General features: G+C 43.3%; 1 protein-coding gene and 1 long non-coding RNA gene across 5 annotated transcripts; one reads left to right on the top strand and one right to left on the bottom strand.

Annotated features, from left to right (window-relative positions):
* On the bottom strand, positions 1-26,019 carry LOC120028646. Of its 3 annotated transcripts, none has more exons than XR_005473496.1 (7): positions 25,907-26,019; positions 22,658-23,305; positions 22,366-22,458; positions 1,923-2,100; positions 1,589-1,709; positions 1,406-1,483; positions 1-1,206 (listed from the first exon to the last, which is right to left on the bottom strand). It is a non-coding gene; the product is annotated as an uncharacterized LOC120028646 (long non-coding RNA). The 3 variants fall into 3 exon arrangements; XR_005473495.1 differs by having other exon boundaries at positions 25,804-26,013; XR_005473497.1 differs by having other exon boundaries at positions 1,923-2,039; positions 25,804-26,013.
* On the top strand, positions 17,014-19,823 carry LOC120028645 (apolipoprotein A-IV-like). Of its 2 annotated transcripts, XM_038973856.1 has the most exons (5): positions 17,014-17,482; positions 17,817-18,044; positions 18,162-18,225; positions 18,391-18,481; positions 18,753-19,823. In XM_038973856.1, exons 3-5 carry the CDS (start codon positions 18,177-18,179, stop codon positions 19,567-19,569), a joined length of 957 nt encoding a protein of 318 aa, XP_038829784.1. In that variant the 5' UTR covers positions 17,014-17,482; positions 17,817-18,044; positions 18,162-18,176; the 3' UTR covers positions 19,570-19,823. The 2 variants fall into 2 exon arrangements, with proteins under 2 accessions (XP_038829784.1, XP_038829783.1); XM_038973855.1 differs by having other exon boundaries at positions 17,014-18,044.

Raw genomic sequence — 26,019 nt, 5'->3', positions numbered from 1 at the left:
AAAACAAAAGAGACCGTGTTTGTATTAACTCAATTATATATATATATATATATATATATGTTTTTAAATATAAAAAAAATGTTGCTGCTGAAAATGTGAGCTCAAAACAGGCTCTGTCCCACCTGCCCTGAATGACGGGTCATCACTGCTCCTGTCACTAACCAGTCAGGGCGTAGGAGCAGGTAGCGTCTCTTGTCGATGCCCATCCTTATCACATGACAGGGGACAGTGGGGAAGAACAGTTCAGCCTCATAGCACTGTCCACCTGCTGGCATTACCCTCACATACTGTAGGAGGAGCACGTGAGCATATGTGCTTTAGATATTGGGAAGGCTTATGGATTTCACTTTTATCTGTTTAAAGTTACTCCATGACGCAATAAAGAAAATCAATGAAGAAGAGCGGGGCGTTACTATACAACGATTGCACCTTTCACCCATTTTGTTCATTACATAAGAACATCTAAGGCCCTGTTCGAGCAAACAGGGTAACTGGGTTACAGGGCTCAGCCAAAATCAAAGAGAAAATCATTATATTGATGTGCACTTCCAGTAAGTAGATTATGTTCCCGACTTAAGTTAGAAATGGCTGTAATACCATGTGTTCGTATTGATGCCCACTGAGTTTGAAGGCATACACCCCAGATTGAGTGAAGACCATGGAAAAGAGTGTTGGGGAGTCCTGGCCAGTGTCAGGTCCTCAGCCAGCAGCCTCAAAAGACCCCAGTCAAAGTCACGGTTGGTATTGTACAGGTTTTCTCTGGACAACAAGACAGGAAGCTTGAAACTCAGTAGCAAAAAAAGGATAAAGAAAATACAGATCATAGACAGATAGACACACAAAGGACGAAATAATTGTTGCAAATAGTGTGTTTTCCATACTGCATTTGATTTGCAACAGCACCCTGTCCCGGATGAAGAGTTTTGACACTTTATAAAGAAATCGTCAAGTCCTATGCAAATAAAAAACACATTTCTGAGAACGCAGTGTAGAAAATCCACTATCAGGACCACAGTCTGATTGACTTACACATCATACTAAGGGTAGTGTTGTCTGGTGACAGTGAAGAGCAGTGTGTCCCCTAGGTGGGACAGGCAGTAGGGTTCAGAATCCCCACAGAGCTGGAGCTGATGGTTCCTCCCCAGATGGTGTTTCTGCTGGACCAATCAGACCCAGACCCTCCTTCCTCTCTGATACCAAAGTCACCTGGTAGCAAATAGCAATGGAGGGATGGATGAATATGAATGAACAACTTAACAAACCAACAAAGAAACAAATGGAGGAATGGATGGATTAATTGAATTAATTAATTCATCACAGAGATAATATTTTATCAGTAACCGTGTGTGGACAGTAAAATTATAATAACATGTAGGTTTTGTATCATTATCTGACGATAGGTCACCTGTTGAGTTGCTTTTCTCTGGACATAACTTCTGAATCTCCGCTGGGACGTCATTGAGGAGACCAAGGAACTCTGCATCTTTAAAAAAGCAGACACACACAAAGACAGTCATTGTTGTTATTGGTCCTACTATGGGTTAAGGGCCTATTGTAACTGGGCCCACTCTGTATCCGAGGACCTCACCACTTGCCTGCACTGTGTACACAGGAAGGGAGACATTGTGGCGACCGTCACACTGCAAGATCCCCTGGGAGTCCAAGCGTTTGAACACTGTCTTCAGCATCACACTCCCTTAAACGTTCACCTGTTAGAGAAAACACTGGGCCGTTTACTGATAAATATGTCAGGGTATTCTATGCGGCTGTCCAAATATATGATATCCAAGTTTTTCATTGCATCTTCTGTACATTTCAGAGAGACAAATAATCGTGTGTGTGTGTTTGCATAGTGCCTTGTGTGAGTATGTGTGTATAATGTGTTTGCCATACAACTCTTTCCTTAAGTTATCATGGCTTACCTGGCCTTCAAAGTTGCTATAGACCAGCTGCAAGTCTACAGCAGCACACACTAAATGCAGTGCCAGCTGGGCCTGCTCCTACACCAGCCCCCACACACCACTCTCTCTGGGGGTTCCCTGCACAGACACAGGCCCAGAGCTCCATCAAAGCCCTGGTAGTCCCCTGAATGAGACACGCCTGGGAGAGAAAGAGAGGAACACTTGGGATCTGTTGACCCACAGACTAAAGGAAAGGGCTGGGACTGAGCGGCAGCCAGTCAAGGGAAAAAGGTTTCACATTAAGTTGTACTCGTTGATGTATATCAACCCTGGATTGCTGATGCTATGTATTGGCCAATGATGGAATAATAGAATAAACGTGGCAAAAACAAATGCAGACATTAATAAATGCATTTCGATAGCTTCCAAAATATCTTTTGCAATGGTGGGGGAGTGCCCAGATGGAGGCGCGAAAGCTTGAAACAGCGCCCCCTGTCAGTCACCTAGTGCAGGAGTTCCCTAACGTTTTCACTCAGACCCACCTTCCAGCATTGGGGAACATCGCGCGTCCCCACTGCGCTCGCACGCCACGCCTATTTCTATGGGCACAAGCACTGTTCATGACACAAACTGTTCACACCCCTCTTGTTGGTGGAGAGAACATTTTGCAGGTTTAAACAGTTCTATAAATGTTGCCATGTCTGTAAGTGTATTCATGTGATATTTGAGTGACTCAAGCATTACAACACAATCTATGGGCATAAAAACCTAACTAAAAACCATTAGCTGACATGGGCTTGTTGATCTGGATATTTCTGACAAGTTATACATCGATCTCTAAGGTATGCAATGACTGACATAACAAGAGATAAACAGATGATGCACAAAAAAATGTCAAAAGTGCACCTTGTGCATTCTACTATTACAACTTTCAGGTGTAAGTTAAAAGCCGGATTGCGTTCCTTGAAAAAAAAAAGCCCCCTCGCGACTTATCTAGTGTATATATAAATGATTGGTTGGACAAGTACAGAGTAGACATCCATGTTTCTACAGTTCCATCTGTACATTGTCTGTGATTGTACACATAATAGAATCGATCAATGGAAACAGTTCCCATGGTTTTTGTATGCATGTCATGGTAAAGCAAATTGTATTATCAAAAAAGTATTATTAACACACCTGTACTACACACAGGTAGAGTTTGTGTGTGTCTGTGTGTGTGTGCCCATCGCTGGCCTACATTGGCGCATGCACACACACACACACACCCACACGCACAAACACACAATCACCAACACACTCATACGCCCACACACACACACACACACACACACACACACACACACACACAGACACAAACGCCAACACACACATACACACATACCAACACACACACAAACACACACATGCACACATATAGACATTAGATTTTTTGCACTAACTATTTTGACTCTAAGCACACACACTGGACTCTCCCCCACACTCACACAAACTAACACTGACACTCCAACACACACACACAGACACTCACTCACACAAAACATATACAAGCACACAGGCATACTGTCACCACACACACTCATCACATATGTTGCATCTACTGTTTATTATCTGTCCTGTTGCCTAGTCACTTTACCTCTACCATATACAGTACCAGTCAAAAGTTTGGACACACCTACTCATTTAAGAGTTTTGTAGAATAATAGTGAAGACATCAAAACTATGAAACAACACATATGGAATCATGTAGTAAGCAAAAAAGTGTTAAACAAATCTAAACGTATTTTATATTTGAGATTCTTCAAAAAAGCCACCCTTTGCCTTGATGACAGCTTTGCACACTCTTGGCATTCTCTCAACCAGCTTCATGAGGTAGTAATCTGGAATGCATTTCAATTACAGTTTTTTTTCAATTGCTAACATGCATTGGTCAAAACTGAAGTCACATTGTCAAAACTCTTCACACAGTCAGCAAAACAGAAGTGTATGTGGACCAAACTGTGAATAATTTTTCACCGTTTTTCCACAAAATGCATTCAACGACCACATTCTCCGAAATCCATTAACTCTTTTTCTCATTCATACTCCACCACCTGCAAAACTATATATTTGCAGCACGTTTTCAAATGCTAACACACTGTTTCCAAAACTGTTAAAAACACATTAAAAACTGAATGATGGCAGATGTTGTGCATTTATGCAGTAACCAGATTGAAACATATAGAAAATCTCAGCAGAATATTTAATCATTCCAAACGCAGCTGATTGCAATTTCAGCTAAAAGCCTACCCAAGTGTCCTGTTTTTAGTCTCGTTACCAAACAGACAAAAGAGGACGGCTTCGGAATGATTTAGTTTGGAAACATGGATAAAGGAAGACAGGTTGGTGGGGAAAGAAGAGTGTCAGGGAGAGGCAGAATGCGTGTAGGACAAAGGAGAGGAACACCAAGAGCGGTGGTCTCTGATGAGATAAGTGACACAATTATTGACCATGGTGTAAACCATGGTCTCTCTTTCAGAGAGGCCGGTTTAAGGGTGCAACCAAATCTGCAGCATTCAACAGTTGTATCAATAGTACACATTTTCCGGCAAAACAACAGGTGAGATGTGCATTCTTCAATGATAATTGAACTACATATTACAGTACAATACAGTATGTTCAGAACTACTTCAAGGTCTTAGAGTGAGTGACGTCACCGATTGAAACGCTATTAGCGCGCACCCTGCTAACTAGCTAGCCATTTCACATCGGTTACACTCACCCCCCTTTTGACCTCCTCCTTTTCCGCAGCAACAGCATCAATGTAACAGCATAGCTTCCGTCCCTCTCCTCGCCCCTACCTGGACTCGAACCAGGGACCCTCTGCACACATCCACAACTGACACCCACGAAGCATCGTTACCCATCGCGCCACAAAAGCCGCGGCCCTTGCAGAGCAAGGGGAACAACTACTTCGAGGTCTCAGAGCGAGTGACGTCACCGATTGAAAAGCTATTAGCGCGCACCACCGCTAACTAGCTAGCCATTTCACATCGGTTACACATGTACTGACATTTTGAAATATATTGATTGTTTTGTGTTTTTCAGTAGGATCCAAAGGTTGCCTCCCACAGGAGGGAGAGGCAGAATATTATCAGATGCTCAGGAAATTGGGTAGGTAACAACATCTCCACCCCGCTGATCCTCAACACTGGGGCCCCACAAGGGTGCGTTCTGAGCCCTCCCCTGTACTCCCTGTTCACCCACGACTGCGTGGCCATGCACGCCTCCAACTCAATCATCAAGTTTGCGGACGACACTACAGTGGTAGGCTTGATTACCAACAACGACAAGACGGCCTACAGGGAGGAGGTGAGGGCCCTCGGAGTGTGGTGTCAGGAAAATAACCTCGCACTCAACGTCAACAAAACAAAGGAGATGATTGTGGACTTCAGGAAACAGCAGAGGGAGCACCCCCCTATCCACATCGACGGGACAGTAGTGGAGAGGGTAGTAAGTTTTAAGTTCCTCGGCGTACACATCACGGACAAACTGAATTGGTCCACCCACACAGACAGCGTTGTGAGTCTGAAGAAATTCGGCTTGTCACCAAAAGCACTCACAAACTTCTACAGATGCACAATCGAGAGCATCCTGTCGGGCTGTATCACCGCCTGGTACGGCAACTGCTCCGCCCACAACCGTAAGGCTCTCCAGAGGGTAGTGAGGTCTGCACAACGCATCACCGGGGGCAAACTACCTGCCCTCCAAGACACCTACACCACCTGATGTCACAGGAAGGCCATAAAGATCATCAAGGACAACAACCACCCGAGCCACTGCCTGTTCACCCCGCTATCATCCAGAAGGCGAGGTCAGTACAGGTGCATCAAAGCAGGGACCGAGAGACTGAAAAACAGCTTCTATCTCAAGGCCATCAGACTGTTAAACAGCCACCACTAACATTTAGTGGCTGCTGCCAACATACTGACTCAACTCCAGCCACTTTAATAATGGGAATTGATGGAAATGTATGTAAAAATGTATCACTAGCCACTTTAAACAATGCCACTTAATATGTTTACATACCCTACATTACTCATCTCATATGTATATGTATATACTGTACTCTATATAATCTACTGCATGTTGCCATCTTTATGTAATACATGTATCACTAGCCACTTTAAACTATGCCACTTTATGTTTATATACCCTACATTACTCATCTCATATGTATATACTGTACTCTATACCATCTACTGCATCTTGCCTATGCCGTTCTGTACCATCACTCATTCATATATCTTTATGTACATATTCTTTATCCCTTTATACTTGTGTGTATAAGGTAGTAGTTGTGGAATTGTTAGGTTAGATTACTCGTTGGTTATTACTGCATTGTCGGAACTAGAAGCACAAGCATTTCGCTACACTCGCATTAACATCTGCTAACCATGTGTATGTGACAAATAAAATTTGATTTGATTTGATTTGAAATTGCCATTGTTGACATCGTAATTGGCAACAATGCAATAAAACTGCTGGAAATTCAGGACAGAGTGCTGGCAGACAATATCACTTTTGTGAATGTGAATACGGTCAGCACAAAGACAATTGCCAGAGTCCCAGAGAAACATTAAATAAGGATGAAGCAGTTGTACCCTTTGAGAGAAACGGTGAACGTGTGAAAGAACTCCGGTATCAATATGTCCAGTTAAGATGTCTGTTCAATAACCAAACAGGGTACATACACAGCTACGCATAATGTAAAGTACTGGAAAACTGCACATACATTCATCTTTGTGGATGAAGCTGGATTCAACCTGGCAAAACACGCCGCAGGGGAAGAAATGTGATTAGACAGAGAGCAACCGTGGATGTCCCAGGCCAGAGAGGAGCTAACATCACAATGTGTGCAGCACTGTCCAATGATGTTTTGCTGTTACACAAACCACTCATTGGCCCCTACAATACAGAGAGGCTCATTTATTTTCTGGATGACCTGCATAATCGACTTGTGCCAGCGAAGGAGAGTGGGGCAAGAAACTCCCATACCTTCGTTGTTGTGTGGGATAATGTGGCATTCCACCACTCTGCTGCTGTCACAGACTGGTTTGCTGCACATCCCAGGATGTCAGTACTATTCCTGCCTCCATACTCCCCCTTCCTAAACCCCATAGAGGAGTTTTTCTCTGCGTGGAGGTGGAAGGTTTATGACCACCATCCACATGACCAGATGTCCTTACTGGAGGCCATGAATGTGGGGTGTGGAGACACTTCTCCTGAAGAATGCCAGGGTGTGGAGACACTTCTCCTGAAGACTGCCAGGGTTGGATTAGACATTCCAGAAGATACTTTCCAAAATGCATCGCCAGAGAAGACACAAGATGTGACGTAGATGAGAACTTGTGGCCAAATGCAGAAGAGAGGGAGAACTAGAACCCTCACAGTACTGTACAGTATGAGTGATTATACTATACATGATGATGAGAACTAGAACCCTCACAGTACTGTACAGTATGAGTGTTATACTATACATGTTGATGAGAACTAGACCCCTCACAGTACTGTACAGTATGAGTGATTATATTATACATGTTGATGAGAACTAGAACCCTCACAGTACTGTACAGTATGAGTGTTATACTATACATGTTGATGAGAACTAGAACCCTCACAGTACTGTACAGTATGAGTGTTATACTATACATGTTGATGAGAACTAGAACCCTCACAGTACTGTACAGTATGAGTGTTATACTATACATGTTGATGAGAACTACAACCCTCACAGTACTGTACAGTATGAGTGATTATACTATACATGTTGATGAGAACTACAACCCTCACAGTACTGTACAGTATGAGTGATTATACTATACATGTTGATGAGAACTAGAACCCTCACAGTACTGTACAGTATGAGTGTTATACTATACATGTTGATGAGAACTAGAACCCTAACAGTACTGTACAGTATGAGTGATTATACTATACATGTTGATGAGAACTAGAACCCTCACAGTACTGTACAGTATGAGTGATTATACTATACATGTTGATGAGAACTAGAACCCTCACAGTACTGTACAGTATGAGTGATTATACTATACATGTTGATGAGAACTAGAACCCTCACAGTACTGTACAGTATGAGTGTTATACTATACATGTTGATGAGAACTAGAACCCTCACAGTACTGTACAGTATGAGTGTTATACTATACATGTTGATGAGAACTAGAACCCTCACAGTACTGTACAGTATGAGTGATTATACTATACATGTTGATGAGAACTAGAACCCTCACAGTACTGTACAGTATGAGTGTTATACTATACATGTTGATGAGAACTAGAACCCTCACAGTACTGTACAGTATGAGTGATTATATTATACATGTTGTGTTTTTTGTTGTTGTAATTATTATTGCAGGCCTGGAATTTCAGGAATTTGTTTTTTGTTTCAACTTTTTATTTTTCACAAGTAAATTACTATGTGCAAAGATATAGACAAAATAAAGGCTATTGAAGCAAATTGCTGCATTTCTGATTCATTCTTGTTACATATACTTTAGTACAGTTAATAAAGTGAAAAGGTGTTATTCTTATTCTATAATGAAATACAGATTTTTGTGAAATTCCTTCAAACTTCAAAGAGAAAAGTTCATTTATGTAATGCTCCCTGTTGTTAGTGTTTTCTAGGTCCGTGTGTTATGAGTGACAATGTACGCTTTCTGAGTGAAAATTGTTGCCAGTGTTATGGTCGAACGCGCTTATTTTGAGACATGTATGAAGTGGTTTGTGTGAGTTTTGGAGGTGAGACTAACTGTTTGGCCAAGAAACATGTTGGTAATGCAGACTGTGAATTATTTTGAGAAAGGGGCTTCAGTATTGACCGATGCTTGCTAGCAATTGAAAAAAATTGTAACAGGTGCGCCTTGTTAAAAGTTAATTTTTTTGAATTTCTTTCCTTAATGCGTTTGAGCCAATCAGATGTGTTGTGACAAGAAAGGGGTGGGATACAGAAGATAGCCCTATTTGGTAAAAGACCAAGTCCATATTATGGCAAGAACAGCTCAAATATGCAAAGAGAAAAGACAGTCCATCACTTTAAGACATGAAGATCAGTCAATCCGGAACATTTCAAGAACTTTGGAAGTTTCTTCAAGTGCAGTTGCAAAGCGCTATGATGAAACTGGCTCTCATGAGGACCACCACAGAAAAGGAAGACCCAGCGTTACCTCTGCTGCAGAGGATAAGTTCATTACAGTTAACTGCACCTCAGATTGCAGCCCAAATCACTGCTTCACAGAGTTCAAGTAACAGTCTCATCTCAACATCAACTGTTCAGAGGAGACTGCGTGAATCAGGCCTTGATGGTCGAATTGCTGCAAAGAAACCACTACGAAATGACACCAATGATAAGAGACTTGCTTGGGCCAAGAAACACGAGCAATGACATTAGACTGGTGGAAATCTGTCCTTGGTCTGATGAGTCCAAATTTTAGATTTTTGGTTCCAACCGGCTTGTCTTTGTGAGAACGGATGATCTCTGCATGTCCCCACCGTGAAGCATGGAGGAGGAGGTGTGATGGTGTAGGGGTGCTTTGCTGGTGACACTGTCAGTGATTTATTTAGAATCCAAGGCACACTTAACCAGCATGGCTACCACACCTTTCTGCAGCGATACGCCATCCCATCTGGTTTGCGCTTAGTGGGACCATCATTTGTTTTTCAACAGGACAATGACCCAACACACCTCCAGGCTGTGTAAGGGCTATTTGACCAAGAAGGAAAGTGATGGAGTCCTGCATCAGATGACCTGGCCACCACAATCACCCGACCTCAACCCAATTGAGATGGTTTGGGATGAGTTGGACCGCAGAGTGAAGGAAAAGCAGCCAACAAGTGCTCAGCATATGTGGTAACTCCTTATAGACTGTTGGAAAAGCATTCCAGGTGAAGCTGGTTGAGAGAATGCCAAGAGTGTGCAAAACTGACATCAAGGCAAAGGGTGGCTACTTTGAAGAATCTAAAATCTAAAATATATTTTGATTTGTTTAACACTTTTTTGGTTACTACATGATTACATATGTGTTATTTCATTTCTATAATGTAGAAAATAGTTAAAATAAAGAAAAACCCTTGAATGAGTAGGTGTGTCCAAACTTCTGACTGGTACTGTAACTGCAGATGACCCTATGCCTGTTAGCTCTTTTGAGAATGAACTTAATACCCCCTCTGACTTTAAATCTTGTAGAGGGCTTAGGCCAATGCACTTGAATGTGAAAATTATGACAATATTGACATTTGGGTACAGGAATCATGTCCTGACATTCAGGTTCTCTCAGAAACATGGTTAAATGGTTCTGTCTCTGACAAAGACATCAAAGTAAATGATTCAAATGTATTTAGTGGTGACAGATTACAGAAAGGGGGAGTGGCCATATATGTCAAATCTTATTTCATGACCTGCCAATCTTTAAATATTTTTGTTCCCAAGACGTTTGAGCTCCTAGTTGTAGATGTGTCCATAAACCAGAATACACATTTATTTGTTGCTGGGATTTACCACCCCCCTGCTGCCATGGTGGATGCTATTGGTGCTATAGCTGAGTGTTTAACACCTTTTCTGTCCTCAGAGTTGGTCATTTTAGGGAATTTGATTCTCGATTGTGGTAACTCCTTATTGATTTGTTTAACACTTTTTTGGTTACTACATGATTCCATATGTGTTATTTCATAGTTTGGATGTCTTCACTATTATTCTGTATTATGTAAATAGAAAATAGTAAAAATAAAGAAAAACCCCTTGAATGAGTAGGTGTGTCCAAACTTTTGGCTGGTACTGTGTATATTTATGTAAGGAACAACACTGGAGAAGAGATGCAGGTACGGGGAGTTTACATTTCATTTGGAATGGACATGCAACAGGACAGGAACAGCATCAGAACTGGGTAACACAAAGACAGACGACAATCAATGCTGAAGCGGGGAAAGGAGCTGAGGAAAAGACAGATATAGGGGAGGTAATAAAACAGGTAATTGAGTCCAGGAGAGTCCAATGAATTGCTGATGCGCGTGACGAGGGAAGGCAGGTGTGCGTAATGATGGCGGCAGGAGTGCGTAATGCAGGTCAGCCTGGCACCCTCGAGTGCCAGGGGCGAAGAGCGAGAGCAGCCGTGACAATTTACATATTGACCTCAATTATCTCATATCCCTGCACATCGACTCGGTACTGGTCCCCGTGTATATAGCCAAGTAATTGTTACTCATTGTGTTTTTATTCCTATTATTTTTCTATTATTTTCCTATTTTTCTTTCTGCATTGTTGGGAACGTCCAGTAAGTCAGCATTTCACTGTTAGTAAACACCTGCTGTTTACAAAGCATGTGACAAATACAATTTGATTTGATTTGATTTGACATCAACAAAATGCTTCGATCAACAGTCAATCTCCCAATAACTGGAAGTCCTTCAGAGTACCGACAGTCATTTCCCTTTTGAACATGAACTGCTGAGTGGAAGGCTCATGACTGACACGGACGGGTGACTGACACGGACGGGTGACTGACACGGACGGAAATCAGATCCGGCTATGTTGATTGTACCCATGAATCAAGTGGATAGAGCATGTTGTGTGAACTGTTCGTGCGTGAAACCTGTGTGCCTGATACTACGAAAGACTGATAGGACAGAGTCGTTGATACACGACACTAAACATAAATACATCTGTCCTGACCAGGTAGGGGCTACTGTGCCCAGGCTCCACAGGGCAGGCAGGAGGTCAGAGCAGACCGCGGGGCAGTAGTGGTTGGTTGGGCAGCTGAGACAGCTGTCTATGGATCAGGCACCGACCGTCGGCCCAAACGTACCCTTCAGACATTGCACTGGCGTGGGACTTCCCACTGGACAATAGTATCCTGATTGAATAAATAGAGTTTTACCACATGAGATGGTAGTGGACCACCAAGGGTATTCATATATTGTCACAAGGTGGCATAGTCAGATTTTGTCTCTCATGCCACACACTGTTAAAACACAATAGCCTAACAATGAGATCTTCTCAATATCCATTTCTATCTAAGCATGCAGAGACACACAGACAGCCTACCTTGTTCACAAAATGGCCTTTCCATCTCCCTGGTTTTCTCTCCGTTCTGTTGTGGTCATAGACAGTGTTCTCCTTCACACAGACATACAGGCACCAAAGCAGCAGGGTGGGCCACCTGCAGACCCCTGGCCCTGACTTCCTTAGCATCATCCCAGTCCTGGACAGTCCTGCTACTGCTGTCCCAGACTCAGTGATAGTCGGTGGGGTACAGGAGACCAGCACTTTCCCTGGCCTACTGAATCATTGATGGGGCCTGAGAGGTGACGTAACATGGGGGGACTGGTGGGTTGAAAGCGGTAACCCAATATATCCAGTTCAGATTACAGGCTTTCTTCATATCAATCCTACCATGGTACTGATAGGTATTTAGCTCTCGTCACATCATCATCAACTTCGCTTTATGGCTCATTGCAATTCTCCCCAAATTCTAGGAATGTACTATTCATTTTGCGTTGGATGTTCAGAATTAGTGGACTGTTTTTAAGCAGGTTTCTGTTTGCCGTTTTGCCGGGTCAAAGAGTGGCCGTGAGAAATGACTACTATGTTTTGCTGCTCATCCAGTTGCGTCAAACTTTGTGCTGTGTACTGAAATGCTGCCAGCTTGTTTTCAAAATCCAAGGTTCATCTTCACCCTTTGCTTCCTCATCAAATTAAGAGATAACGGGCCTATCCTTGCCTTTATCCAGTGGTACACATACGCATGCACTAAATCCATACCGCTTACCAAATAAATATCAATGAAAACCAGTAGAAATGTTAATATAGGCTAACCGCCTAGAAACCACCAATACAGAACTGAAGTGTATAATGCAAGTGTGTGTGCGCGTGTGTGCGCGTGTCTGTGTGTGTTTGTATACACTAGGAATGTGCATGGGTTATGTGCGTGTGTGTATGTGCGCTTGAGTGTGCAAATGCTTGAGTGTGAATGCACTTGTGTGTGTGTGTGTGTGTGCCTGGGATGTGTAATAACCTGCAGTATGTTCAGAAGTCAACCGTCTGCACAATCAGAACCTTAATCTACAACTGGATGTCTCCCTTATCTTATCCCTTACCCTTATCTTATCCCTGACCCTTATCTTACCCTTGATGCTTCCTCATCAAATGAAGAGATAACAGGACTCTCCTGGCCTTTATCTAGTGGTACACATACCCATACACTAAATCAATGTCACCAAACAAATCAACATCAATGAAAACAAGGTGCAATATGAACATAGGCTAACTGCCTAGAAACCACAAATATAGAGTGTACAACGCTTTAGATGGATGTCAAAAGTGATGGCAATTTTTTGGGGGGAATGACAAGAAATTAGCTTTAAAAATTCTATATCTTCTCAGCCTCATTGCAAAATGTGAATACTAGCATTAGATTAAAACTGCACATTTTTCTCACTGCTCCATGTCAATGCGAGTAGAATTGCAGGAAAGGAGCTTTAAAACAGTTACATTTTTTTCTATTCCCCATGGCAAAATGTGTAGAATTGTAGGAGTTAGCTGTTTCCCCCCCTTGCTCAGACCTTGCGGTACGCCACTGTTATCCACTCTCGAGGACATTCCCTGTAATATATTCTTCCACTTTTTTTTCTAAGAATGGACTTTGCCTACCTGGAATAACCTACATAATTCACCACAGAAGCTCTGGACTATGCTCTGTCAATGACAACTAGCTAGTTACATAGGAGAGTTGTGGTGACCTTTCACACACATACAGGATGTGCCCTGGCTGCAGTCAATGGTTAAACTGTCTGTGTTGGCATGATGACTTCAGATCAATGACATTATGGCTGGTTATACTAATTAATATATAAATATGACTCGTATAGAGATATTGGAACAGATAAGCTCATATGAGGTGAGAGTAATATAGATGGGTGGGCTGTTTACCAACAAAACCGATACATGCGCAACATTGAGGCAAAACAGACGGGGTTGACTTGCAGTCCAAGGAGTACTGACAACTTGTAAACTATATTTAGTCTGCAGATTTTTATTGGAAACATACATACATTTGCCCAATAAGCACTTATTGTGTCTCAAATACATCATTACAGTTGTTGGTTACCTAGCTAGCTAATTTTAGCCATGTTAGCATAGACGTGAGGAGGGGTAAAAAACACTTAAAAACAAGAGACGGTATCAAGAAGAGCCGGCCTTAGACTGAGAAGGCCATTTTTATTGATTTGTGATGATGTGGTTTTAGTTTTAACAGCATATATTATGTCTCAATAAGGCTACATTCACAGACAATAACACTAGTCTGTGAATGTAGCCGAGTGCCTCCATGATCCTGTGTGTTCCATGAGGTATTCCAGAACTGATTAGAGAACTCTAGTCAGATGGAAACATTCAACCAAGTGCAGCCAGACCCCTGATACTACCATTGTTTTCAGAGGAGGAGCAGATAGTGCGAGGTCTTTAGCAGAGGCCTACTTTCCATGTCTGTGTACTCTTCGTTTTAAGCAAAGTAGGCATAGTCTCTGCCCCAGACTGAGGGAATTCAAGACTAAATCAAGAAATTTCCCAGAGTTTATCGAATGAACTGAAGAAGCTTGAGTTTTTCCAGGCTCACCCAGTTGTTGACTCATGACAGGGACTGGTGGGAAGCAACCATTGAGCTTTATCCTAGTTGGCTTCAGTGTTCTATATCTGATAGTGCCATTAATTGCCTGTCACATGTTGCCATCCCTTGTTTTTTCCCCCAATTGGAACCCAGCCCTTTTTGTGTATATTTTATATTTATTTAGAGTTTCCAGTGACCTTTATCATAATTTGTGTGCTTTACTGCTATGTTACATGATTTTCAATGGTGTGCTGTGCCTCTCTCTCCTTTTGTGTTTTCTGATTTATTTATTGTAGATTCCTCCCCCTCGGCTGGTCTACTTGGAGAATGAGTTAGCCGAGGTCTGCCACACCTGGGCATGATTGAAATAACGAGCTACCACACTACTGAAAAGGGAGCTCGCAGCTCCAGGTCGAAGACTACCCTGCAAAAGGGATTTTACAGACATGCTGGGAACATGAGCGAGGACAGAACACAAGCTTTGGGTGGGGTAATAACCAGGCGAGGGAGATGGGACTGTATGGAAGGGAGTTTAGCCCTACGGTAGCTATTTCTGTGAACCCACTATGGCTACTTCCACCTCCAGTTGTTGATCTAGACGTGTTGGAGAGACTCGGGGAAGATAGGGAGGGGGTTGATCCATCTAATCTGTTTAATAGATGTCTGTATATCAGGATTTTGTGCCCATATTCACAAATGGTTCAAAAGACCCAAGGACAGGACATACTGGGTGCAGGATTTGTGGTGCAGGAATGTGGGGTGGCAGTCAGGAAACGTATCACAGATCCCCTGGCTGTTTACACAGTAGAGCTGATGTCCGTACTGTTGGCCTTGCAGTGGGCGGAGGAGATCAGAATAGTTATCTGCTCTGACTTATGTGCAGTGTTGATGAGTCTGAAGTTCTTTAGCTCACGTAGCAGACAATACTTGCCCATGTGGGGGTGGAGGGGAACGAGCCAGCTGATGTACTGGCTAAACAGGCCCTTAGTAGTGAGGAATTGGATGTTGAAGTTTCAATGAGCAAGGCAGAGGCAAAAAGTCTGATATGGACAGTTGTGGTGCGGAGATGGCAGGAGCTGTGGAACAGAGGGACTAAGGGCAGGCATTTATTCCAAGTACAGAGGGGAAATCAGGGAGGGGAAGACTGCAGGAAGAGAGGATGCTATTTTTACAAGATTAAGGGTGGGACACAGCTGGTTGAATAACACATGAAATGTGATAGGAAAGTATCCAACAGGAAAGTGTGATTATTGCCAGGAAACAGAGACAGTGGAGAATGTACTGATACAGTGTGGACAGTATGAGAGGGAAAGAAAAGTTGTGATCCAGTATGAGGGAGAAGGAGATACAGGAAATGTGTTTAAACAGCTTACTAAGTAGAACATCATTGGATACAGTCTCAAATGTTTTATATTTTTTTAAGAGAAACGGGGCTGACAGGTAGGATTTAGTTTCTCCCTGTCTCTGGCCCACACTCTAGTACATGCACGATAAACCCCACCAAAGAAGAGTTTGGGGACTGCAGCTGGATGGCGAACACACCATGGCGAACACACATCTCAATTTTGGACTGTTTGGTTCCGGAACCCATTTGCCAGGATCCAGTACCTTTTGTGGCAAGACACATTTTCTTCACTGTTTGCAATGTAAAAATTTGAATAAAAGCAGAGTTAATTCAAGTTGCCTTCTCTGTAGTTCTCATGCCCCCTAAAAAACGTAATGTGAAATGTGGCTAATATTCTAAGAATGGATTAATGTTGGGTCGGCCCGTGCAACATTGTAGCCCATGAAAAACACGTTGCCACTAATTTCCAGCATTCCACTTCATCTTGCAGCCTAAAAAAGCCTAGCTGTGGATTGAGTGTAGCCCAATCACATGGCATGCCTACAGTCGGGAACGCGTGACAAATCTGTCAGTGAAAAGAGAATACTAATCTGTCTGTAGGCTACCAAATATGTTGTCAATTTCCAAATAGGCCTTCTGAGAAAACAGCATTGTTTTACACAAAGTCAAACGAGAGAAATAGGCTTCAGGCAGAGCACATCTGCCATCGATGGCGAGCGATCATTGGGTGAGTCAGTGAAACTGGAAAGCTGTTTAAGGACTATAATTTCCTCATGTTGTACAATGTGTCTCCACACAAGTAGGCCCAGGCTATTGATGGATTCAAGACAAGGTGGTTTTTATTGATCTCAGATTCTGTTTGTCAGTGTCAAAGTAGCCTGTCATTTTGATCAATTGTGAGGTATTAAAAACGAGGTCTCCAGTCATCTAAAATGATGTAGAATTGCATGAAAGGCATTTATAAAAGGACACATTTTCCCCAGATCCCAGGCTTAAATGTCTGGTTCTCCTATGTGTGCAACTTCTGCAAGCTGCTCTACTCTACTGCTCAATGCCAGCACACAAAAGCGATGATAACGCAATGCTTTATTATAAAGGTGATCTTTTTTTCATGCGTTCTCAGGTACCTCATAGCCCCCCATCTTGGCTCACATTTTGTTCCGGCACCTCCCAATTTACAAATTAAGCACTTTTGCCGAACTGCTGCTGCTTCCACGACCACTACCACCATTAGTCACCACGTCACATCCAGCCTGCAGCCAGAGGGGGACCTGAGTCGACAACGCTCTATTCCGCAGATAAGGGACGGTCAACCCCTAAACATGCGAGTGTGGTCAAATACTTCTGTTCAGAATGGCCCCTGCTCATGCATGTCTTCCTCTCCCCCCTCTATCGCCAGTGTGGAACAGACCATGGGCTCGGTGCCACAGACGCTTGATGATAACGGGCGAAGAGGAACGACTGGCAACCAACAACCCGACGGACAAATGCTGGACGAGCGACCGACGGTGGTGGCGGAGGCCATCTTGAGGACATCCAGCAGCGTGGACAGTGTTTTGGGACTGTGTGTGTGAATGGTGTGAACCACCCTGATACTTTTGAAATAACATTTTTAAAAACTTTTACTTTATAGCCTTGTCTGTGTGGTGGCCTGTAGTCATAGAAACCTGGAAGTTGACATACTGTACTTTTTGCCATGTAGTGTATCTAAGCGGATGAATTTAATAGTGCATTTAAATTAGAATTCAACGTGGTGTTTTTTAGGAACACGTGTCCCCGTGGTAGTTGTATTGAATCAACTTTGCATGTCCTCTTATATTGACCTGCAAACTCTTCCTGATATTGACCCTGTCGTCCCACATGACTCATTTTAATACCACAACTCTTTTACAATCTTGCCCCTTAATACAGGATGACATCATTTTAAATTCTTTAAACCGATGTCGCAAGGAATGTTGGAGCTTGTGCAGTCTGTGACAGGGAGAGTTACTGTGCGTTGTGTTGGGTGCTATTCGCTATGACCCTCCACGTGTAGTGTGTTGACACAGGCAGAGTTAAAGACAGCCAATGAAAAGAAGGACCCATCCCTTTATAAGCACGGTCTTGATGAAGAGTCATTCTGCCAAACCTAGTACACAGGTAAGGACAGGCCACTCTCACTTATTGATCTTCAGCTACTTCTATTGTTGTTTGGTCTATTTAGTCTGAAGATTCCTGTGAAAAATCTAAAAAAATCATTTTCCCATTTTTCTTCAGTGAAAATTAAAAAACATGCATCTCAAAGTAGTGATCTTCACCTTGTCATGTTTGACAACCACAGGTTTGTGCTTTCTTTCCTTTTCATTAAAAACATCATCGCATCTGCTGTCGAACAGTGTTTATCATAATATAGAGCAGATGTAATGGTGTTTTAATAAAGAGAATAATAGAATTTGAAAGGAGTTCATGTATCAATGGTGTTAACTTCTCCTATCTTCTACTGTAGCATACCCACTCCACCGTACCCGCAGAGAAACATCACAGGCACTACGGGACAATCAAGCTCATGAGAAGACAGACCTCAACAAGGATGTCAAGTATGTCCTCATACAATATATGACATAAACAATTGAATCATGAATCAGAAATGCTTGTATACAGGTGAGCCTTTTAAGAGCCTTCTAACAGTCCTACACAACCTTATTACAGCCGTATAACAGTCCCATAACAGACTTATATCAGCCTTATAACAGTCATATAATGGTATTATACAGTATTTTAACAGCCCTATACCAGTCCTGTAACAACCCCTTAACAGCCTCATGACAGCCTTATAACAGTCCTTTAACTGATCCTATATGTTAACAGTGGGCTGTGGAAGAGCCATGTGGAGAACAGCAACCTGTATTCCCAGGACAGCCCCAACCCCATGGTGAGCGAGATCAGGCACAAGCTTACCCTGGAGTCCGAGAGGCTGCGCGCCCACCTTCGCCAGGAGCTCACTAAGCTGAGGGAGAGGCTCGCCCCGTACCCTGCCCACCCCCAGTCCAGCGAGTCCACCCTGGCCAGCATGAGAGATCGCCTAGGCCCCCTGATCAAGCAGCTCCAGAGCGCCTTGGACGGCAACAGCCAGGAGCTGTGTAGCCACCTCAGGCTCTACTTTCATGGATTGGAGGCCACGGAAAGCCAGGCGGCGGCCGGACCCACCCTATACCTGGAGGCTGTGCAGTGGATCAGCCAGACCTTGGACGACAGCAGTGCCGAAATGACCTTCCTCATCCAGGACTTCAAAACCAAGATGTCCAGCATGATCAGGGAGCTCATTGGTACCATTCAGGGGGACTTCTGGCAGGAGGTGAATGTCCGACTGGGACAGGAGGTGCAGGCGTTGAGTCTGGAGATCCAGGGCAGGGTGGGGGTGCTGAAAGCAAATCTGGCCCGTCTCCTGCTGGCTCCACAGCCCCTCAAGGCAGTGGTGTCCACCAGTATGGATCAGTTCTGCCAGAGTGTTGCCTTACAAGACCAGTTGTTCCATGCCCGAATTGAGAAGCACCTTCTGGGGCAGGAGTCACAGGCTCAGAGCCCCAGCGAGCCGCTCTCTCTACAACCTCTGGGCTTATTGGAGGAGGACTTCTCTGCGAAACTAAGTGTTCTCCTCCAGGACATTCTTAACAATGTCCAGTAAAAGCAGAACATAACTTTCCACATAGCAGAATGAGAGCGAGAGAGTGCATTGTGTCCCATTATAGGGAGCATTTAAACTATATCATTGTTTCTGCTCCTCGTGCTTATATATATCAACTCCTCTACCATTGTATATAGAGTACAGTAAGTAATCCATGTATATTTATGATGTTTCCATTGTTGTGTTTATTTCATGTGGATGATTGTTGTAAAGGCATTGTATGTCAACTGTAAATAAAGCTTGTGTGAAGTTTACACTGTGTAAATAGTATGTATTGTGACGGCTAGTTCATAAGCAGTACTTTGACTATATTCTCATAAAAACAGACATCAGTACCGACTGCATTGAATTCATATTAAACAGAATTTAGGTTTTTTTCAGATAATATACAGTACAGAGCAGCAGGTCTGGAATTGGAGCATGATTGACACGAAAACCAGCCATCTTAGGTTAGAAGTCAACTGTATTGAGTACAGTATATCAAAATAAAAAATAAAAAACCTATATCATATTAGAACATTGTGGAAGACTCAGTGCATATATCTATGGAGTCATAGGAAGCGCTATTAATAGTAGTCAGATACATGTTATAGGTAATATATCAGTTCCCACAAAGAATTATTGATGTTGCCTCGTGTTATCTTGTACAGTATTGCTCAAGTGTTTTAACATACACTACATGGCCAAAAGTATTTGTGGACACCCCTTCAAATTAGTGTATTCAGCTATTTCAGCCACACCCATTACTGACAGGTGTATAAAATCGAGCACACAGCCATGCAATCTCCACAGACACACATTGGTAGTTGAATGGCCAGTACTGAAAAGATCAGTGACTTTCTACGTTGCACCGTCATTGGATGCCCTCTTTCCATCAAGTCAGTTCATCAAGTTTCTGCCCTGCTAGAGCTGCCCCGGTCAACTGTAAGTGCTGTTATTGTGAAGTGGAAAAGTCTAGGAACAACACGGCTCAGCTGTAAAGTGTTAGGCCACACAAGCTCACAGAACGGTACCGCCGAGTGCTGAAGCGCGTAGCGCGTAAAAATCGCCTGTCCTCTGTTGCTACACTCACTACCGAGTTCCAAACTGCCTCTGGAAACAACTTCAGCACAAGAACCGTTCTTAGAGAGCTTCATGAAATCGGTTTCCATGGCCGAGCCGCCGCATTTTGAAGGGAAATCTTAATGCTACAGCATAAAATTATATTATAGAAAATTCTGTGCTTCCAACTTTGTGGCAACAGTTTGAGGAAGGCCCTTTCCTGTTTCAGCATGAGAGTACCCACGTGCACAAAGCGATGTCCATACAGAAAAGGTTTGTTGAGATCGGTGTGGAAGAAATTGACTGGTGTCACGCCCTGACCTTAGAGAGCTTTTTATGTCTCTATTTTGGTTTGGTCAGGGTGTGATTTGGGTGGGCATTCTATGTTCATTTTTCTATGTGTTGTATATCTTTGCTTTGGCCGGGTATGGTTCTCAATCAGGGACAGCTGTCTATCGTTGTCTCTGATTGGGAACCATACTTAGGTAGCATTTTCCCACCTGTGTTTTGTGGGTAGTTATTTTATGTTTAGGGTTTTCTGCACCTGACAGGACTGTTTCAGTTTCGTTTATTATCTTTGTTATTTTGTTCCAGTGTTCAGTTCAATAAAAGTCATGAACACTTACCACGCTGCGCTTTGGTCCGATTCTTCCTCTTCAGACGACGACACCCGTTACAGAACTACCCACCACCAAAGGACCAAGCAGCGTGGTAAGAAGGAGGACTGGACATGGGAGGACATTTTAAATGGCAAGGGATCCTGGACGTGGCAGGAGATCCTGGCCGGGAAGGATCGCCTGCCCTGTCCAGGATCCCTCGGACTGTGTCTCGGCCGAGCATTCACAGGCCGGTGTGCTCGGTGCCAGCGTCCCGCATTTTCCGGGTGGAAGTGGGCATCCAGCCAGAACGGGTGGTGCCAGCTCTGCTCTCGAGACCGCCAGTGCGCCTCCACGGCCCAGTGTATCCGGTGCCTCGGCCAAGGAAGAGGCCTCCTGTATGTCTCCCCAGCCTGGTGAATCCTGTGCCTGCTCCCAGAGCCAGGTCTCCTGTGTGTCTCCCCAGCCTGGTGAGTCCTGTGCCTGCGTCCAGCCCGGAGCCTCCAGAGATAGCCTCCAGCCCGGAGCCTCCAGAGACGGCCTCCAGTCCGGAGCCTCCAGCGACGCCCTCCAGTCCGGAGCCTCCAATGAGGGTGCCCAGTCCGGGGCCCGCACCGAGGGTGCCCAGTCCGGGGCCCGCAACGAGGGTGCCCATTCCGGGGCCCGCTAAGAGGGTCCTCGCACTAGAGGCGCCACCTAAGTGGGCCAAGCCAGAGGTGGAGCGTGGGCTATGTCCCGCACCAGAGCCGCCACAGCGGAGAAATGCCCACCCAGACCCTCCCCTATAGGTTCAGGTTTTGCGGCCGGAGTCCTCACCTTTGGGGGGGGGGGGGGGGGTACTGTCACGCCTTGACCTTAGAGAGCTTTTTATGTCTCTATTTTGGTTTGGTCAGGGTGTGATTTGGGTGGGCATTCTATGTTCATTTTTCTATGTGTTGTATATCTTTGCTTTGGCCGGGTATGGTTCTCAATCAGGGACAGCTGTCTATCGTTGTCTCTGATTGGGAACCATACTTAGGTAGCATTTTCCCACCTGTGTTTTTTGGGTAGTTATTTTATGTTTTGTGTTTTCTGCACCTGACAGGACTGTTTCAGTTTCGTTTATTATCTTTGTTATTTTGTTCCAGTGTTCAGTTCAATAAAAGTCATGAACACTTACCACGCTGCGCTTTGGTCCGATTCTTCCTCTTCAGATGATGACACCCGTTACAACTGGCCTCCACAAAGCCCTGATCTCAACCCCATCGAACACCTTTGGGATGAATTGGTTCAGGCGTTTACAGATGTTCCTTCATAACATGTAATTGATATTGCATATCAGGAATTAATTAACTTAATCTATAAACAAAAGTAGAATGAGACACTAGTGTCCACATATTTTCTTAGGACACAGGGTGTTCTAGTTGTTTTGTCTACAAAATGATTGACATCATGAGAAATCTGAAACACACCCTGTCAGATTGGGCAGTTCGGAGGTGGACACGTTGGTTGGTAGATGGTCATTGGCCAAGACACCTGTCAGTCAAAGGAATGGGGCCTGTCCACTGGAACTTCTTGAGGAAAAACCAGCTGCCTAGGACCACCAGGGCTATGGCCGCAGTGCCAAAAAGGATACCTACCACCAGCCCTATGATGTTAACCCTGTCACCTCCTGACTGTACCCCTCCGTAGAGCATAGTTTGGGGCGTGCTTTAAATTTCATGTTTTTCCTCCCACCTAGACATATTCACCATCTGACACTTTAATTTAGCAAAAACATTTAACTCACTATATGCCAACGCTGCAGGTTTTTCCTCTGTAGGAAAAACAACAGGAAGGGAAAACATCATATTATTAATTGAAATGGAATTTGAGTAGCACTGGTACTAATAGCAATTAACTCTATAAACTCCAGTGAATGACTTGTTACCTGTGATCATTATTACTGAATATAAGAATCTCAGACATAATGTTGAACAAAATCGTTAACAGATGACTACAGGGCTCACCATCTCTGGTAACATAGAGTAGCATAGAGTGGTCCACACAGAAACAGTAGCTGATTCCACTGACTCAGATCCAAAAGGCTCCAGTGATCTCTTTCTCCTGCTATTGCAAGCCTGTGACAAAGACATGTTCTTATGCTTATACAAACAATTTATAGTATTGCAGCAAATTCAGGGGTTAGCGCTGACCGGGACTTGGAACTCGGGTCCAGTGACTGTCAACCCAACACGTTAGCCACTACACCAAGAGATCTGACCCGCTGTGGTCCTATTAGCCAACTTACAATCAATCGATAAACAAATAGACGAACTACGAGCATGTATATCCTACCAATGGGACATTAAAAACTGTAATATCTTATGTTTTACAGAGTCGTGGCTGAACGACAACATGATTAACATACAGCTGGCGGATTTTAAGCTTTTTTGGCAGGATAGAACAGCAGCCTCTGGTAAGACAAGTGGAGGAGGCCTATGCATATTTGTAAACAACAGCTGGGGCACGAAATCTAAGGAAGTCTCAAGGTTTTGCTCGCCTGAGGTAGAGTATCTCATGATAAGCTATAGACCACACTATTTACCTAGAGAGTTTACATCTATATTTCTCATAGCTGTCTATACACCACCTCAGACCGATGCTGGCACTAAGACCGCACTCAATGAGCTGTATACGGCCATAAGCAAACAGGAAAACGCTCATCTAGAGGCGGCGCTCCTAGTGGCCGGGGACTTTAATGCAGGGAGACTCAAATCAGTTTTACCTCATTTCTATCAGCATGTTAAATGTGCAACCAGAGGGGGAAAAAACTCTAGACCACCTTTACTTCACACACAGAGATACGTACAAAGCTCTCCCTTGCCCACCATTTGGCAAATCTGACTATAATTCTATCCTCCTGATTCCTGCTTTTGTGAAGGGACTGGTACCCTTCACAAAATAGATGGCATCATGAGGCAGGACAATTATATGGATATATTGAAGCAACATCTCAAGACATCAGTCGCAAATTGGTCTTCCAAATGGACAATGACCCCAAGCATGCTTCCAAAGTTCCAAAGTCAAGGTATTGGAGTGGCCATCACAAAGCCCTGACCTCTATCCTATAAAAAATGTGTGGCCAGAACTGAAAAAGTGTGTGCGAGCAAGGAGGCCTACAAACCTGACTCAGTTACACTAGCTCTGTCAGGAGGAATGGAGCAAAATTCACTTAACTTATTGTGGGAAGATTGATGAAGACTACCCGAAACGTTTGACCCAAGTTAAACAATTTGAAGGCAATGCTACCAAATTCTAATTTGAGTGTATGTAAATTTCTGACCCACTGGGATTGTGATGAAAGAAATAAAAGCTGAAAAAAATCATTCTCTCTACTATTATTCTGAAATTTCACATTCTTAAAATAAAGTGGTGATCCTAACTGACATAAGACAGGGAATTAAAGGTGTATGTAAACCTTTTTTATTTTTTTGATTGGTTGAGATAATGTGTAGAATATCCGATAATATAAATTCTGAGCAAATGAGATGACACAAAAAATCTATACGGAATACTATAGAATGAATCTCCATTGAGCATGGGATTTAGCCCAGAACTTGGCTTAACCTGTGTCTAGGAAACAGGCCCTTAGAGCTTCACAGGTTTGGCATCCCTGGGTTTCCTTTTGCGTTTCTTATCAAAGATTTTAAATATTCAATAGAGACAAAGCTGTCTTTGGTATGTCCTATGTAGAAGAGTGAATTCATGTCTTGAGAATGAAACACTATGAATGTTGGAAATTTGATAACCCACGCCACAAGGTAAGAAACACACAGAACCAAAAATAGCCCTCTATTCTGTTGTGTTCCAAGAGCTCCTTTGCAAGTAGCCTTCACTATAGGCTACAACTGCTACTGTTCAAGGCCTATTGTTTAGTGTGAAATATAGAATGAAAAAGATCAGATATCTTTTTGCCAAAATCCGCTTGGTGAGAGAAGAGATTTGTTATACTATACGGACGCGTCACTGGGTGATAGTCCCTTCACTTTTTGTCTCTGCCCAAGATCTCTCCAATGACAACAGTTTAGTGTTCAATACGGGATGCAATGAGCCTTCTTACGTGGTCGAATCATATTATCAGATTCCAATAATCCTAATGGCTGCAGGATTCACTCAATGGGAGAGTTCCAGATTACGCAAAACTCTAGACCCATGTCAAACTAAGACATAGTCTTAGTGTCAAACTAAGCATAGTTTGAAGCTAAGCTGTTTACTAGTATTTAAATCAATAGAAAATCAAGGTTTATTGATTCTGAAAATGAATGAAAGGGCAATACTCTACATCTGGAAATACCACAGTAATCAAATGCATGTTGCTTGCCTTACATGATTTTTTGTTGTTGTTTTTTAACGTTTATTTTATCAGGGAGTCATACTGAGACCAAGGTCTATTTTACAGATGAGTCCTGAATTACATAAATTACAGAAAATGCACACATCAAAATATAAATGCAAAACGCAAGCAGAAAGAAAATGACGGTCATGAATCGCCCTAGAGGCACTAGAACATGACATTTAAGAAGATTTTGAAGATTGTTCCACAAATAAGGTGCAAGAAAACTAAAAGCTGATTTACCTAACTCAGTAGAGACCAAAGGAATTTCCGGAGTTAGCCATCCATGAGACCGGGTGTGGTAAAAGGGCTTTATAAATGAAAACAAAGCAATGTATCAACTTACGTGAAGTCAGAGGGCCAAACAACTTTCTGGTAGAGAGTACAAAAATTGTAGCTCGTAAAAAAGACCATTGCGCTATGATAGGGCGACAGGGTAGCCTAGTGGTTAGAGCGTTG

The sequence above is a fragment of the Salvelinus namaycush genome, chromosome 34 (assembly GCF_016432855.1).
Source record: "Salvelinus namaycush isolate Seneca chromosome 34, SaNama_1.0, whole genome shotgun sequence".
Classification (NCBI taxonomy): domain Eukaryota; kingdom Metazoa; phylum Chordata; class Actinopteri; order Salmoniformes; family Salmonidae; genus Salvelinus; species Salvelinus namaycush.
This window is presented reverse-complemented; position numbering and strand designations above follow the sequence as displayed.

Coding starts and splice junctions, on each gene's coding strand:
- LOC120028645 (XM_038973856.1), top strand. CDS start 18,177: ATGCATCTCAAAGTAGTGATCTTCACCTTGTCATGTTTGACAACCACA. Junction 18,226..18,390: donor GTCATGTTTGACAACCACAG/GTTTGTGCTTTC, acceptor CTTCTACTGTAG/CATACCCACTCCACCGTACC. Junction 18,482..18,752: donor GACCTCAACAAGGATGTCAA/GTATGTCCTCAT, acceptor ATATGTTAACAG/TGGGCTGTGGAAGAGCCATG.